At 47.9% G+C, this 14,031-nt stretch overlaps 1 protein-coding gene across 5 annotated transcripts in view; it reads right to left on the bottom strand.

The window, feature by feature from the left end:
- Positions 1 to 851: 851 nt before the first annotated feature.
- MAN2C1 (mannosidase alpha class 2C member 1) overlaps positions 852 to 14,031 on the bottom strand; it is a 40,942-nt gene continuing 27,762 nt past the window's right edge. For all 5 annotated transcript variants that reach the window (XM_072628302.1, XM_072628303.1, XM_072628304.1 and 2 more), the window contains 18 exons: positions 12,331 to 12,423; positions 12,023 to 12,139; positions 11,425 to 11,520; positions 11,126 to 11,271; positions 10,629 to 10,752; positions 8,983 to 9,104; positions 8,642 to 8,727; positions 7,220 to 7,393; positions 6,642 to 6,724; positions 4,556 to 4,650; positions 3,823 to 3,927; positions 3,514 to 3,670; positions 3,211 to 3,354; positions 2,952 to 3,061; positions 2,591 to 2,670; positions 2,027 to 2,176; positions 1,612 to 1,717; positions 852 to 1,530 (listed from right to left, as the gene is read on the bottom strand). In XM_072628302.1, coding sequence (XP_072484403.1) covers positions 1,404 to 1,530; positions 1,612 to 1,717; positions 2,027 to 2,176; positions 2,591 to 2,670; positions 2,952 to 3,061; positions 3,211 to 3,354; positions 3,514 to 3,670; positions 3,823 to 3,927; positions 4,556 to 4,650; positions 6,642 to 6,724; positions 7,220 to 7,393; positions 8,642 to 8,727; positions 8,983 to 9,104; positions 10,629 to 10,752; positions 11,126 to 11,271; positions 11,425 to 11,520; positions 12,023 to 12,139; positions 12,331 to 12,423 — 2,115 coding nt within the window. In that variant the 3' untranslated portion in view covers positions 852 to 1,403. The remainder of the gene's footprint in view (positions 1,531 to 1,611; positions 1,718 to 2,026; positions 2,177 to 2,590; positions 2,671 to 2,951; positions 3,062 to 3,210; positions 3,355 to 3,513; positions 3,671 to 3,822; positions 3,928 to 4,555; positions 4,651 to 6,641; positions 6,725 to 7,219; positions 7,394 to 8,641; positions 8,728 to 8,982; positions 9,105 to 10,628; positions 10,753 to 11,125; positions 11,272 to 11,424; positions 11,521 to 12,022; positions 12,140 to 12,330; positions 12,424 to 14,031) is intronic.

Genomic DNA, 14,031 nt, shown 5'->3' with positions numbered 1-14,031 from the left:
GCTTGCCTTCCAAAAGGAATGGGTGGGGAGGGAGGGATGAAGAGAAGTTGGAACTCAAAGTTTTAGGATCAACTGTCGAGTAGTGTTCTTGCTACTAGGAAATAAGAAATGCAGGTAAAGGGGTATAGAAAGTTATCTGGCCCTATAGGACAAAAGAGAAGATGGGGACAAGGGAAAGGAGGGATGATAGAAGAGAGGGCAGATTGGTGATAGGGGCAATTAGAATGCTTGGTGTTTTGGGGTGGGGGGAAGGGACAAATGGGGAGAAAATTTGGAGCCCAAAATTTTGTGAAAATGAATGTTAAAAGTTAAATAAATTAATTTAAAAAAAATTAAAGGTAAAAAAAAAAAAAGAAAACTGTGTAATTTGCCTTACCCCATACCTAGGTCACCTTCACTGTTCTCCACTGCCTCTTAATGCTATGACTCTGCAGTCACATCTCCAGGTCCCTTGAGGCCCCTCCAGTGCTGTTCATCTGGGCCAGGGGCCTCAGACTCCTCAAGTGCAGGCAGCCAGGAGCTCTCCTACAATGGCCCTCTTCTGATTCTAACATTCTAGGGTCCTAAGACTCCCTACTAAATGTCATTTTCTAGTTCTGTCCACTGCTCTCTTAATGCTCCTGTCTAGATCTGCGGGTTACAAGCCACTTCAATCTACAGGCCTATAGGCAGCAGCCAAACCTGAAGAGAAGTCTCCATTTACTTTGACATAAAGGGGGCAAGAAAGTACATGCTCACAGCCATCCTGGGGAACACAGTCTTTCCCAACAGAGTGGCCTAGACTCCTGAGGATGGGTCACGAGGCTTAAGGGAGATTACCAAGCTAGAGAGAGAGCCAAGAGAAATGGAAATGGTGCTGGCTAATGAAAATATTTATTGGGTTGATTGAAATGTGTCCACTATCCAGTATATCAGAAACCAGCTACTAGGGCCAAGGTCAATGAAAGGAAGAAAAGGACAAAGGAGACAACAGTAGTAGTCTTTGAGGTGTAGTAAGGCTGAGGTGAGCTCTCACCCCATGGCTCCTTGGCATTCCTCAGGAAGAGCTGGAGGCTGAGAGTGGGAGAGCCGAGTCAGGGGCACTAGATCTCCTGGGTAGATTTACTCTTCAGGGCTTCAGTCCATCCCATATCCTCCAGCCTTCCACAGATGTTTGTGCTCCTGAGATGTGGCACTGCCCCAGGAGCTAGACAGGAGGCCCATCTGGCTTCCCCCTGAATCCCAAAGGGGCAGTACTGCCCCCCTTGGCAAATGTATCAGGGCAGAGGGATTTGGGAGCGTGATGCTTAGATGGGACCAAGATGGAAGTGTTTGGGATCATGGTGGGGGCTCCCACTGGTGGGAGGTCTTGGGACCAGGAATGTCAGGGTGATGAGGCCTAAGGTGCTGGTCCTTTCTCTTGATCAGGGGTGTGGGGACTGCAGCACAAGGAGTACAGTAACCACTTGGAAGGGGGAGAAGGAAAGCTTTAGGCGGGAGCTCTCTACAGTCAAGCGCTGCCGAGGGTCAGGGCGTTCCAGAAGATCACAACTAGAAGGAGAAGGGAGGGAAATGAGACCACTTGGGGGATTTGGTCTTGGTGTGTCCTGTCCCCCAGATCAACACACTTACATGACAGCTTCCTGTACAGGGAGTGGTGTCTGGAGCCACAAGTCTACATGGCTGCCGTATGCCTCATACAATCTCAGTACTAGGGTATAAGGGTGGGCTCCAGCCTCTGCCTGGGGGAAGAGAGAGAAGAAGGATGGCCAGGCCTATTCCAGTCCTCAGGGATCTCAAGCAAAGAAGCAATCCCTTAAACCTCACATACAGACTGGGAAGCGGAGACTGAACAGGATGGTGACATAACCAAGGCTATAAGCCTGACTCCAAACTCAGCAGCCTGGTATGAGATGAAAGGCTGGGGGATGGGGGAGCCAAAGTTTTCTTCTCTGGATTGAATTCTTCCTGGCCACCCCCTTACCTCGGACCCCTTGGCCCTTTTCCCCTGGAGATGGGGGAAACAGTGAGCTTGAGCAACATCTACTTGCCTGTTTAACAGTCTCTAGCACCACAGCAGATGATGAGACTGAGAAACCACTCCAAGACCGGTAGAGGGCTGGTCCAGTGGGTATAACATGTAGGGGGAAGTTGAGGTTGTAGGCAGCCTGGATGACTCCAGAATCCTGGAATGTTCCTACGGAATAATACATGCCCCCAAGAATGGCAGTTACAGAAGTCTGATGTGGGGAGGAAAATCTAGGAATCCCCTGTCCCTCTCAGCTCGGCCCTGCTCAGAGGTACATCAACACCACTGTCTGACCCTTTCCTCCTCAATTCACTTAAATCATTCATGTCTATAGAATACTTAGCATTTTTCAAGAGCTTTCCTACCCATCCTCTCCTTTTTTATTATGAGATCAGGCAGGGCAAGTGTGGCTACCCTTACTTTAGAGATGAAGAACCTGGCTCCTTAAGAAGAAAAGAGACTTGAATGTTCCAGATGATATGGCAGGGTCAGATCTAGATGTAGGTCCCTGTCCCAAGGACATGTGAAATGGGAGGGATTTGGGGAGAAAAGAGGGAGCGCATTTAGTACCTACGCACTCACCCATGTGTGGCATTATCGCATAGGTGAACTGATGGTGACCCATGTCTGCAGTGGCATCAGGGGACTTAGGTGCCCGTAAGCTGTGGAGAAGGGGAGACTGCAACTAGAGTGTCACTCCCTGGGAGTGACGAGCCCTCCCACCCACTCCCCACCTCCTACCAGAGAGGGGAGAAGGAAAAGAATCCCAACTCCTCAACTCATGGAGCCTTTCCTGCAAAGGCCAATTTTGTCTAGAGAGAAAGTGAGGCTCCAAACTAGAGGAGGAGTCTGGACAGGGCCCTCCCCGACCCTTCCCCCTGCAGCTCCCTCCACCCTTCCCCCATCCCTCCCCATTCTTCCGGCTCCTCCCTCTCTGACTTACAGGGACAGGCTGAGGATGTTGCTCCGCACAGAGGCCCCATACTTGCTGTTGTTGAGAAGCGCCATCCCAAAGCCATGCTCTGACACATCCATCCACCGATGGGCCCAGACCTTGGGAGTTGGGGAAGACAAATCTGCACCAGCCTTTTCCAGGTCCCCTTCCTGCTACTAGCACCCTCCTCTTCCAGGTCTCTATGCCCTGTTTTCCACCCCAGACCCTGAATTAATTATTCCTCCAGTCCTTCACTTCCCCAACCCACCTCATATCGAGCCCAGTCCCAAGAGGTATTATAATGTGTAGGTCTCTGTATATGCCCAAACTGGATCTCGTAGGAGGCATTGGTGGTCTGGGCCCAGACAGGGAATTCCACCTTTAAGAACTTGTGAGACTCATACCAGTCCACCTGTGGAACAATATATGATGGCGGGAGTGAAGACAACTGACCCTCCTTAGTCCTGTGACTCCCTCTGGGAAATGCTTGCCCTCCTCCCCACCATGAAGAGCTCTTGACAGGGCCTCAGACTTGGTGTCCTGCCCCCAGTCCAAGGACCCCCATCAGTACCTCAGTGTGAAACTGGAGATATGGACAGGCAGCATCCAGCACAATCTCTTGTGTCAGGATGCTTCGGTTACTGAGTTGCAAAGAGAAATGGACACTGCCTCGAAGGCCTCCGGGCATTCCCACCTCAAGGGCTTGGTCAAGCTTTGTAACTGGCTTCCTGCAAGGAAGAAGGGGTCACAGGGAGTCAAGAACCAGTAAAATCCCCAAATTCAGAATTCTGTAGTGGGGAGGGGTGCAGCAAGGCTGTGACCACAGACTAAGTGCAAGGACTGAGGTGTAGGACAGGCCCTGTCCTACAATATATCTTACCGGGACTCCAGATGATAATCCATCACATCCCAGGCATCCCAGTACAAAGGAACATCATCAAACATCACAAACTGATTGCCAAAGACACCTCGGGGGATGGTTTCCCTGAATAGAATGGAAAGAAGGGCTAAGTCACTGTACCTCGAGAGCTATAAGGGGTGGGAGGGTGGATGCAGAGAAGGAGAGGAAGAAAAAAAGAAAGAAAAATTCATTTCTACAGACTCTAAAGTTTTACCAAGCACATCCCTCATGATGACCCATCCATGGTAACAGAGTATTATTATGTGGCAAAGCCAGGACTTGCACACAGGTTTTCTAACTCCAAGGCCTATGTTCTTTCCACAATACCCAAAAATCTAATGTCTTTTCATGACATGATTCAAGAAGGAGGGGGCTGCCCCAAGGGCCACTACACCCTGTTGGACAAAGCTAGCAATGGTGGAGGGAGAGGCCTCTGAAGCCCTGATTTCTCTAGGCAAATTCTGGCTCTCTCTTCTCCTCTCTTCTCTCCAATACTATTTTAATTTCCTATTGGGATTAATAAAATTAATAAAACTCTGATTAGCTCCTCCTTCTCATGGGGATAAGGGGCGTGGGGATCCAATCAGTAGGAAGTTCTCTTGTAATGATGAAAGTGGGGGTGGAGCTTTCCTGCCTCTGCCCAACTCCAGGCTGGGATCCAATAGGCATAGTCAGCCAACCCAGAGGAAGGGAAATGGAGAGCCAAAGGTACCTGTCGGAGGAAACCAAAACCAAGGAGTTTAAATGGCCCATGGAGTCCAGATGTGCTCGGATAATGCCATTCTCCAGCGTCACGGAGCCGTCAGCCTGTGCAGATGGGAAGGGCGAGGGAGAAGAGAGAAGTGAGGATGTTTTAGGGGCATAAAAATCACAGGAACTGAAGAAGGAATGCAGGGAGAAATCTGGGGAGAACCCACATACAGGGGAACCTAGCACAGAAGAATGATACTATAACAAGAAGGCTCTCTGTGCCAAAAGCAATGGATCAAATTGTGACCTATATCAGTGAAGAGGCAACAAGGGAAACTGCTCTTTTCCACCTTGGTTCTGACCAAAGACTCTAAATTCATAATCCTGCAATCCTGTGACATGACTGTTCCATCACAGAGTTCATGATAGAAAAGGAGAAGGCAGTCAATAGTGTGACACACACTGCAATAGGACAAATGAGGTTAAGTTTCAAAGAATTCAGCAAAAGAATAGGCCTGATATTTTGTACGGTAAGTTGACCCAAAAGGCATGTAAAGTTCTTGCAGGTAGGTGTATCGTGGCATTGTCTCAGGAGGGCAAAAGGTCAGAAGAAGCTGACGCTGGTGACAAAAGCCAAGAGTGATAAGAAGGGCATTTTAGATTTATGTTTAGGAGGGAAAGGAGCAAGAGAGAAGGATGAGACCCAAGTCTGCAGGGGTTGGCATCGTGGTGATGGATGGCATGATAGACAAGGACTAGTTGACTCTTATGTTACTTTTGGGTTATTTTTTCTCTTTCATGGAAAATGATCTTTAGATTAGAAAGATGAGAACAAAAGTGGTTAGTGGAGAAAGGAAGTCCGTTCCAAGCAAAAAGGGGATCAGATAGCTACTAGCTTCCCTCAATGAGTTTAGGTCACTGGCCTCAGATGAACGACATCCTAGGGTAAAGAAAAAACTGACAAAAGTGATTACTGAACCACTGGCAGTGATCTCTGAAAGTCTGTGAAGAATAAGACTGATGCTACAGGACTGGAGAAGGGCAACTGTCACTGAAAAGTTCAAAAAAAAAAAGGAAAAGGGAGGTGAAAAACTGTAGTGAACCTGATTTCTAATCCTCACAAAATCTAAGGCTTCACTAAGTTCACTTCCTTTTACATGATTTATAGGGTCATAGATCCAGTGCTGCAGGGAACCCCTCACTTTACAGATGAGGAAACTGAGGCAGAGTTAGGTGGTGACCTGTCCAAGGTTACACAAATAGTAAGCATCAGAGAAGATTTGAACCCAGGTCCTCAAACCAGTTAGAGTCAGTATTCTTTCCACTGTGCCATGTAGCAAAGAGACTGATAAAGTTTCTCAAGCTATGCTTTTGTATCAAATGTGTAGATATAGGCTAGATGACAATATAGCTGGGTGGATATGGAGCTGACTGAATGATCAGATCCAAACAACAGTTAATCAGGACAGCTCCAGGCCAACTGAGTAGAATATAAGCTTCTTGGGGGCAAGTTTTGTTTCCTGGTATCCTGTGTGCTTAGCACGGAGCCCTGAGCACAGTAGGCAAGAAAACCTGTTCAGTTGAGCTGAATCTGTGACTCCCCTGATGAAGCCCTTTCTTTTCAGTTTCCCCATTACACCCCTTGGCTTGGCATTCCAGGCTCTCTGTAGTCTGGCCCTGTCTACTTTCTGGCCTGACAGCCTACTCCCCTGTCCCCCACCACTGGGGGCACCTTCTTGGCTCTGCCCAGAAGCCCCTCCCTCCTATGCTCACTCCTGTCCCTTTTCGAACTAGCCTGTATCTGTGTACACAATGTAGCCTCCTCACTGGAACATAAGCTCCCTGAGGACAGGGACTTATTGTTTTTGCACATAATAAATATCTGCCAAAGTTAACTCAGAGGAAAATCTCTAGTGGAGTGTCCTAGGATGTTCCATGGTCCTGTGTTGTTCATCACTTTATCACTGACTTGAATCAGGGATAGAGGAGAGACTGCACTCTCCAGATCTGGAAAGACCCCTCGATACTGGGTCTCAGACAGGATAACCGCCTATACTCCTGACTCCCCCCTCCCCCATTCTCACCTCCAGTTCCAGGGAATGACTCACCTCCTGCACCACTCGGACAGCATGAGGAGGCAGGGCAGGAGATGGGGCTTGGGTGTAACCCATACTAGGCACCGTCACCAGGACTGGACTCGGGAAAGGAAGGGAAAATAGTTAGTACTTCTAGAGACCTTTCTTTGTTCGTCACTGTCCTCACCCCTAATTTAGGGCCAGGACCCCCAAGCTGAAGCTGAATTCAGGGACCAGGGAGGACAGAGGATGACTGCTGGGAAGAGGGCAGGACTTCTCTCCTGACCCACGTGCAGGTTACTCCTGTCTATTCCCAGTGTTCCCCTTGGGAACTCCCTCCATCCAAATGGAGGCTCCAGAGGGTGGAGCCCACATGCCCAGCCCTGAGTTTGTCGACAGGAAAGCTCCACTGCAGTTCTAGTTGGCTGCTTTCCATGCTGAAGTTCAGAAGGAGCCAACTCTCTTCTTCTTTGCTCACTAGCCCCCATTCACCTTTAAGCTTCCAGGCAGGAATGTTTTTGCCATCTAAACCCAAGTGTTCTCAGTGGTCCCTTTTAGCCCTGACTTGAGGACACGAGGACAGGGAGAAGTCAGGGACAGCATCTATGTACCCAGGTTTTCAGCGCCATTGGCTGCTGGCAGGGCCACCACCTCCGTGCGCTCCCAGGACAGTGTGTTGAAGATGAGGAAGTTGCGTGGTGGGTTCAGATCTCGAGGGCCTGGCTCTCCGCCACACAGAGACCAAACTGCAGCTTTCAGAAGGCGGGAGCCACTTTTTCGAATCTCTGGAGAAAGGAGGCACAGAACGACATCTACATCACATCTCACAAGGGCCAAGAAGGACTGTGATGGAGCCTGGGGGTTCAGTTCCACAGCACCCCTTTAAGGAAGGCTGGCTCCCACTGGTCTTTCCTCTTTCTTGTCTGCTACCACCCCTACCATTTAAATATATAAAAGTTGCTATCACTTAACCTTTTGTGACCACAGAACCCAGAGGTCTCAGCCTCCTTTCATAAATTTTAGACAACTCCCGGGCTTCTTGGCTGGAATGCTTTGCTTGGGCGAGAGGAGACTCTCGGACCTTCTAAAAGCACTTTGCTCTTCCTTTCTCTCAGCCTTTGCTCACACCCCCTCTGAATCAGGGGCTCTTTACCTTGGGTCTGGGAACCTGGTTTTTAAACATTTTGCTAAATCAATTTTCTTTGTAATACTATGTCTTTTTTTACATTCAAAAATGATTCTGAGAAGGTATCCACAGGCTTCCCCAGGCCCAAGATACCAAAAACTGCACCTGGACTCATCTTCCTTCCCCTCTCCCTTTATGCAAATCCTACCCGTTTTCAAAGGCTGAACAAGGCCTCACCTCCTCTTGGCTACTTGATCCCAGACCGATCTGAAGCTTCTCTTGCTCCCTTCCCACCCTAAAGGTGGGCACTTGATATGTGCTGTGTTATGGACAGCTGGTCCAGCCCCAGCTCCAGGCAGGCTAGAACCTAAGTCATCCCACCCTCCCCTTCACAAGCTCTTCCTTTCCTAATCTGTTTTCTTTTTCCACACTTGGTACTCTGACAATTTTACAGGTGAAATAAGACAAATTATGCTGACCTCTGAGTTTCTCCTTGCCCTCAAATAACAGGCCAGCCCATGAAGAGTTTCCAGATTGCTGGATCTGGAAGTGACCTTTGCTATTTACCATCTGGCCCAGCTGTCTCATTTTATAAGTGAAGAAACAAAGTCCCAGAGTGAGGGACGCCCTTGTCTAAATTCCCAGATCAAATAAGAGGAAGAGTCAATTGTGATGTCAGAGGTGCTTCTCACTTGGAAGGCCTCACTCCAGCTCTGAGAGGTGGCCAGAGCTGGACACTGCTTCCCCTGCCTCCAGTCTCTCCTCACTCCAATCCATTCTGCATCCCAATTCCATACTCATCTTCCTAATGCATTATTACCTCTACATAACAGCTGAGAAAAATTGGAACTAGAAATGGAAGAGCCAGCAGGCTCTCAGGGAGGGAGATAGACATGCCCTCTCTCACCTCCATAGTACTTCAGAGCATCATCCACCACTTGCTGGATACAGCTTCCAGGAAGCACATCATGGAACTGGTTCAGGAGCAAAAGCCTGTAGACATTAGAGGAGAAAGGAGGACAGTCCATCTGAGAGCAGGATAGTGGAAGCCATACCAGTCTGATGAGGTTGAAAAAACATTGTATGGGAACATGGTGGTTCTCAAATGATCTCTTATGGACAGTTAAAAGAAAGGGGAATATGCTATGATAGGAGAGCAAGATGGCCCACAGGCAGAGCGCATTCAGACCCTGGCCACAGATGCTCTGGCCTCACCTAGGGAAAGGCCCAGACAGGAAACCCTTTTACCTCCAGAGATGCTGCAATTCAGCTGAAGGATACTGGAAAGTTTCACTGCGTGCCAAGGCTAGGCTGCTCAAGAGTTCCACATCATGCAGGATCTGTTCACAGTCTCGGTTTTCCTTCTTGATCTGAATGCAGGAATGAAGTGAGGTAGGGGAAAGTGAGTCAGAAGACCAAGGAAACCTCTGGAGTTTATGGACTAGCCCTAGACTGTAGTCTGTGCTCCACGACCCTCACATCTCCCCAGTCCCTCATCTGAACCCTGGCTGGGCTCTCTCTGTCTTGAGTCTTTCCTCACTTCCAACAATTCTGCATCCCAACTTCACACTCATCTTCCTAAGGTATATTCCAATGCTCAAAAACCTTCAAAGTTTCATCACTCACATGGGATCAGATCTGAACTCCTCAACATCTATGACCTAGCTATACAGACCTTTCCAGTCTTATTTCCCTCATGACTATATTTTGCAGACTTCAACTCTATAATTCTATGATATACATCCATCCTTCACCCTTAAGTGTTACTCTGATGTCTCATTGTGACCTGGATAAAATGTGACAATTTTAAGTTTGGAAAGGTTCACCATCACAAGGTTTAAATCTCAGAAAATGAATGGTTTACTATTTACTAAGAAATGGAAGGAATACATACAGTAATTACATCACAAACCTTTTGGAGTAGTAGAAGAACAAGACTTATAAAACTTGACATATGGCCCTCTCTCACAGAACCTGGAATACACCATATTTGTTTGACAAGTTGACCCCTTCCTATGTTTCCAATCTTCTGACAGTCTAGTCCTCTACATGCACTCTAGGATTCAGCTGTTTCTTGAACACAAGCCTTGCCCTCCAAGGATCACAGAGTTGCAGCTGGAAGGGACCTGGGAACCCATATGAGCAAAGGGGGACCTAAAGAGGTTCAGCCACCTGCCCAGAGGCAGACAGCAGGTGGGTTTCAGAGGCAGGACCTGAGGCCAGCTGTCCATGTGTGAAGCCGGCTTGCCTCTCACCACCGCTGTGCTGGCTGTTCCCCAAGACTAGAGTGATGTCTCTCTCAGCCTCCACCTCTCAGACTCCCCTCAATCCTGCCTTCCACAGGGGGCCTCTTCTGGTCCTCTCAGATCCCCTTCCATCTACTCTGCAGTCACTTCATATGAGGGTTCAAACATGCTGTCCCCTCATTACAACAGAAGCTCCTTGAGGGCAGGAGTTGGTTTTTACCTTCTCTTTGTATCCTCATTGCTTAGTCCAGCACCTGGCACACAAGTATCTTAATGAACGCTTGCTACCATCTGATGGTCTCTGCCCCTCCACCTTTCCTAATGCCCCTCGCCCACCTGGAAGGCCCTTTCTTGCTCCTCTCCTATCCAAATCCTACTCCCTTTTCAGTGTCCAAACCAAGTCTCCCTTCCTCCAGGAATTCTCACATGACTGTCCCTTTGAGGCACTTTTGAGGCACACTGATTTCATCTCCTCTCAGTTTCTACATATTTGAAGCCTGACAACAAAGTCTAATGCTTGATTCTACACTGTCTTGTAACACTGTCCCTCTTTTCTCCCCAACTAGATTGTGAGCTCCCTATGTAAGGCGAGAGGAACAAGGGGAAGGAAGGATTCCTTTCCAAATTCCCTTACTAGAAATGGCTTACTTGGGCATTGGTGGTATAGGTGCCGTTGTGAAGTTCCAGGAACAATTCCCCTACCCAAGTGCAAAGCTGTCCCGTGTCCCTCTCCAGTAATGAGAAAAATCGGTCTGGTGTAGAGAAATACACCCTATGGAAAGATGACAAAAAGGAGAGCTGGGAGAAAAGCAAGTGCCTAGGCTTCAGTAGATTCATGAAGCCTCAAACTGGAAAGGATATGAAGGGGTTCATCTTGTCCAGCTCCCTCCCACTAGGCAAGAACAAGTTGACCAGTAAGCATGTGTCACATTTCAGAGTGATTCTCACTCTACCTATCCTAGCCAAGCAAAGGTCCAGAATCTCCTCTTCATCAAAGTGGGATTCTAGTAATAATGCTTTTGGAACAACAGTTTTTTCCTTTGGTTGGGTTCTCAGTCTTTCTCTTCAAAGCCAAGATGAGAAAAGCCTGGCATGAGAGTGCTGAGAGGAAAGGGGAGAAAAGGACAGGGAACAGGGTCTCTGACCTGGGCAGTCCATCTGTATCTTTCATTCGTTCCAGCCGGTCTAGCATGGTCTGGGTGGGGCCACCACCCCCATCTCCAAACCCATAGAGGAAGGCACTGTGGTTCACCCTCCCCTTGTCTTTGTTGTTGTTCATGGTTTTCAGCACCTGGAGGAAGTCATTACACCCCAAATATATCACACCCAAGCCTAACCCAGGGACAGAGATACCCTAAAAAGCCAATCCACTATCCCCTTTTCCCACCCAAACACTAGTTTGTACTGACCTCCTCATTCCCTACATCCACATTCCCAGGCTCACCTCTTCAACACGGCCTTCCATCCCATAAGAATCACCAGGAGGAAAGTGGGCCAATACCCGGGAACCATCAATTCCTTTCCAGAAGAAGGTATGATGCTGTCAGGACAGAGTAGGGAGACAAACAGGGAGGGGAAAATCAGTGCAGAGAATATAGAGGGTGGATGAAAGATAGGCCCCATGGGTTCTGGCTTCAGAGTGGGTGGGTAAGAACATTTGGCAAGGCAAGGAGAAAGGTCATGGCCTAGGGAGTAAGCAAGGATATCCTACTGAGTCACAGCCATCCTCAACTGAGCCCACTGGGGGTAATCAGCCTTGGAGGAAAGAGAAGGGGGCTATTCCCAGAGGTAGTGCACTATGAGAACTACAAGCTGGAGTCTGGGCTTCGCCTCTGACTCTGCTTCCACATCTGCAAATGCTGATCCTGACACCTTACCTGCCTGGAGGGAGGGGTGGGGATTTCTTCAAGGAGATTTCTTTCAACTCTGGGTAAAGGTTCTGTGATGACTGAGCTGGCCCTTCTATTCCCCAGAAAAAACAGCTAGCCAAGTTCTCTGGGAGCCACTGTGCACACTTCCCCCCAAAAGTCCTTCTCACTAACAGGGAAGGAGTTCACCAAGTTCCAGCTCAGCTTCTGCGTCAGGAAGCGCTGGATACCACAGCCACGCATGATCTGGGGGAGTTGGGCCGAATATCCAAATGTGTCTGGAAGCCAGAACTGTGAAGAACGAGAGTTTGTTAGTTTCTGTCTCTCTACCAAGCAGGGTCGTTGCTCTCCCACACTTAGCACATCCCTGGCTTGCCGATGAGATGCAGGCTTGTTTGGGCAGCCCTGTGCCCAGTGTCACCAAGAAAGGGAATGGGGATGGAGCCCAGGTGCAGAGGGAGAATGGATGGGGTAGGACTTACCTCAGAGCACACTTTCCCAAATTCCTGAAGAAAGAAGTTCTGTCCTTGAAGGAACTGTCTCACCATGGACTCTCCACTGGGAAGGTTCCCATCCTGAGTAGGCAAGAGTCACCCCACAGTCTCTGGCTTTCTTTACGTCTACTCCTGTGACTTCAATTTCCACCTCTACACAGACAACTCCCTAATGTGTCTCCTAATCTGCAGACCCATGTCTCTGGGTGGGTGTCCTATTTTAAACTCTACAACAAAACTAATCTATGTTCATTATCTCCTTTCCAAACCCATTCCTCCTTTGTATTTCATGCCCTCTGTCTGAGATACATCACTACCCAGCAATACCAAATCCTACCAACTTCACCTCCACATCTTTTATTGGCATCTTCCTGACTGTCCTCATAGCTCCGCCCTAGCACAGGCCTCCATTACCACTTACATGGGCTGCCGCTACATTGGCCTTCTAACAGGTCTTTGTCCAACTCCAACTGGCCCTTCAGGTCATTAGAGAATAACCTTTCTTATACAATAAGGCCTAGTCATGGTGTTCTTCTACTCAAAAACCTGCAGTAACTCCCTATTTTCTCCTGAATATGTTCTGCTGTCTTGCCTAGTATTCAAAGCCCTTCATAATCTGGTAGTATGATGACTCTCCAATGTCAAGATTACTATCCTTGAGCTCAAATGAACTAATAAGTAGACTCTGAACAGTCTATGCATCTTTCAGTGCCTGGAATGCCCTCCCTTCCCATTTATTAAATCTCCACCATTGCTTTAGAGCTCAAATGTTACCTCCCCTAGGTAGCTATCTCTGATCTCTTCGACTGTACCTTTATATTCTTACACAGCATTTTGTTTTGCAATTTTCTAATGCACTTATAGGGGCAGCTAGGTGGTGTAGCAGATAGAATGCTGGGCTTGGAGTCAGGAAGACCTGAGTTTGATTCTACCTTTGTATACTTCCCAGATGCAAGACCCTAGGTAAGTCACTTAACCCTGTCAGCCTCATTTTCCTCATCTGTAAAATATGCTGCAGAAGGAAATGGCAAACCACTCCAGCATGTTTGCCAAGAAAACCCCAAATGAAGTCACAAAGAGTTGAATACAACTGAAACAACTTAACAAAATGCACTTAATCATATAATGTTATGTATCACAACTATCTGTATCTACCTACAAGGCTAGATGTTCCAAGAATGTAGGTACCATGTATTATCTAAACTTTACACCTTTCCTAACAGCTAGCACAGTACTCTGTACACAGCAGGAACTTAATGTTTGCTAAATGGAATATCACTACTCAGCAAAGACAATTCTGAGTTTCATTTACTCTTCGCCTAAGGGACTGATGGAATCTATGAGACATTGATGAGTGGATGGCAAGGACTGTTTTTAAACCTGTTTTTAATGTGTTTGTTCTGGACTGTACATATCTCTACAGTCTAAGCAACCTGAGAGCAGGGATCAAGGCCAGATTTGTGTATAGTCAGAGTAGGTGAGTGCCTTCAAGGTATGATATGTGAAGCACTAAGAAAGGCCTCTCTTCCCTGTCTTCAGAATAGGGCATTATTCTCTACAAGTCCCTACTGGAAAAAAAGAATCCTTCAATAATTCATGACCTCGGCCTAAACAGCCTGAGAGAATTGGGAAGGTGAACTGGAAAGGAAAGGGAAGAGAACAAATGAAGGACTGAAAAGGCAGGGAAGA

Source organism: Notamacropus eugenii, chromosome 1 (genome assembly GCF_028372415.1).
Source record: "Notamacropus eugenii isolate mMacEug1 chromosome 1, mMacEug1.pri_v2, whole genome shotgun sequence".
In the NCBI taxonomy this organism is placed as follows: domain Eukaryota; kingdom Metazoa; phylum Chordata; class Mammalia; order Diprotodontia; family Macropodidae; genus Notamacropus; species Notamacropus eugenii.
This window is presented reverse-complemented; position numbering and strand designations above follow the sequence as displayed.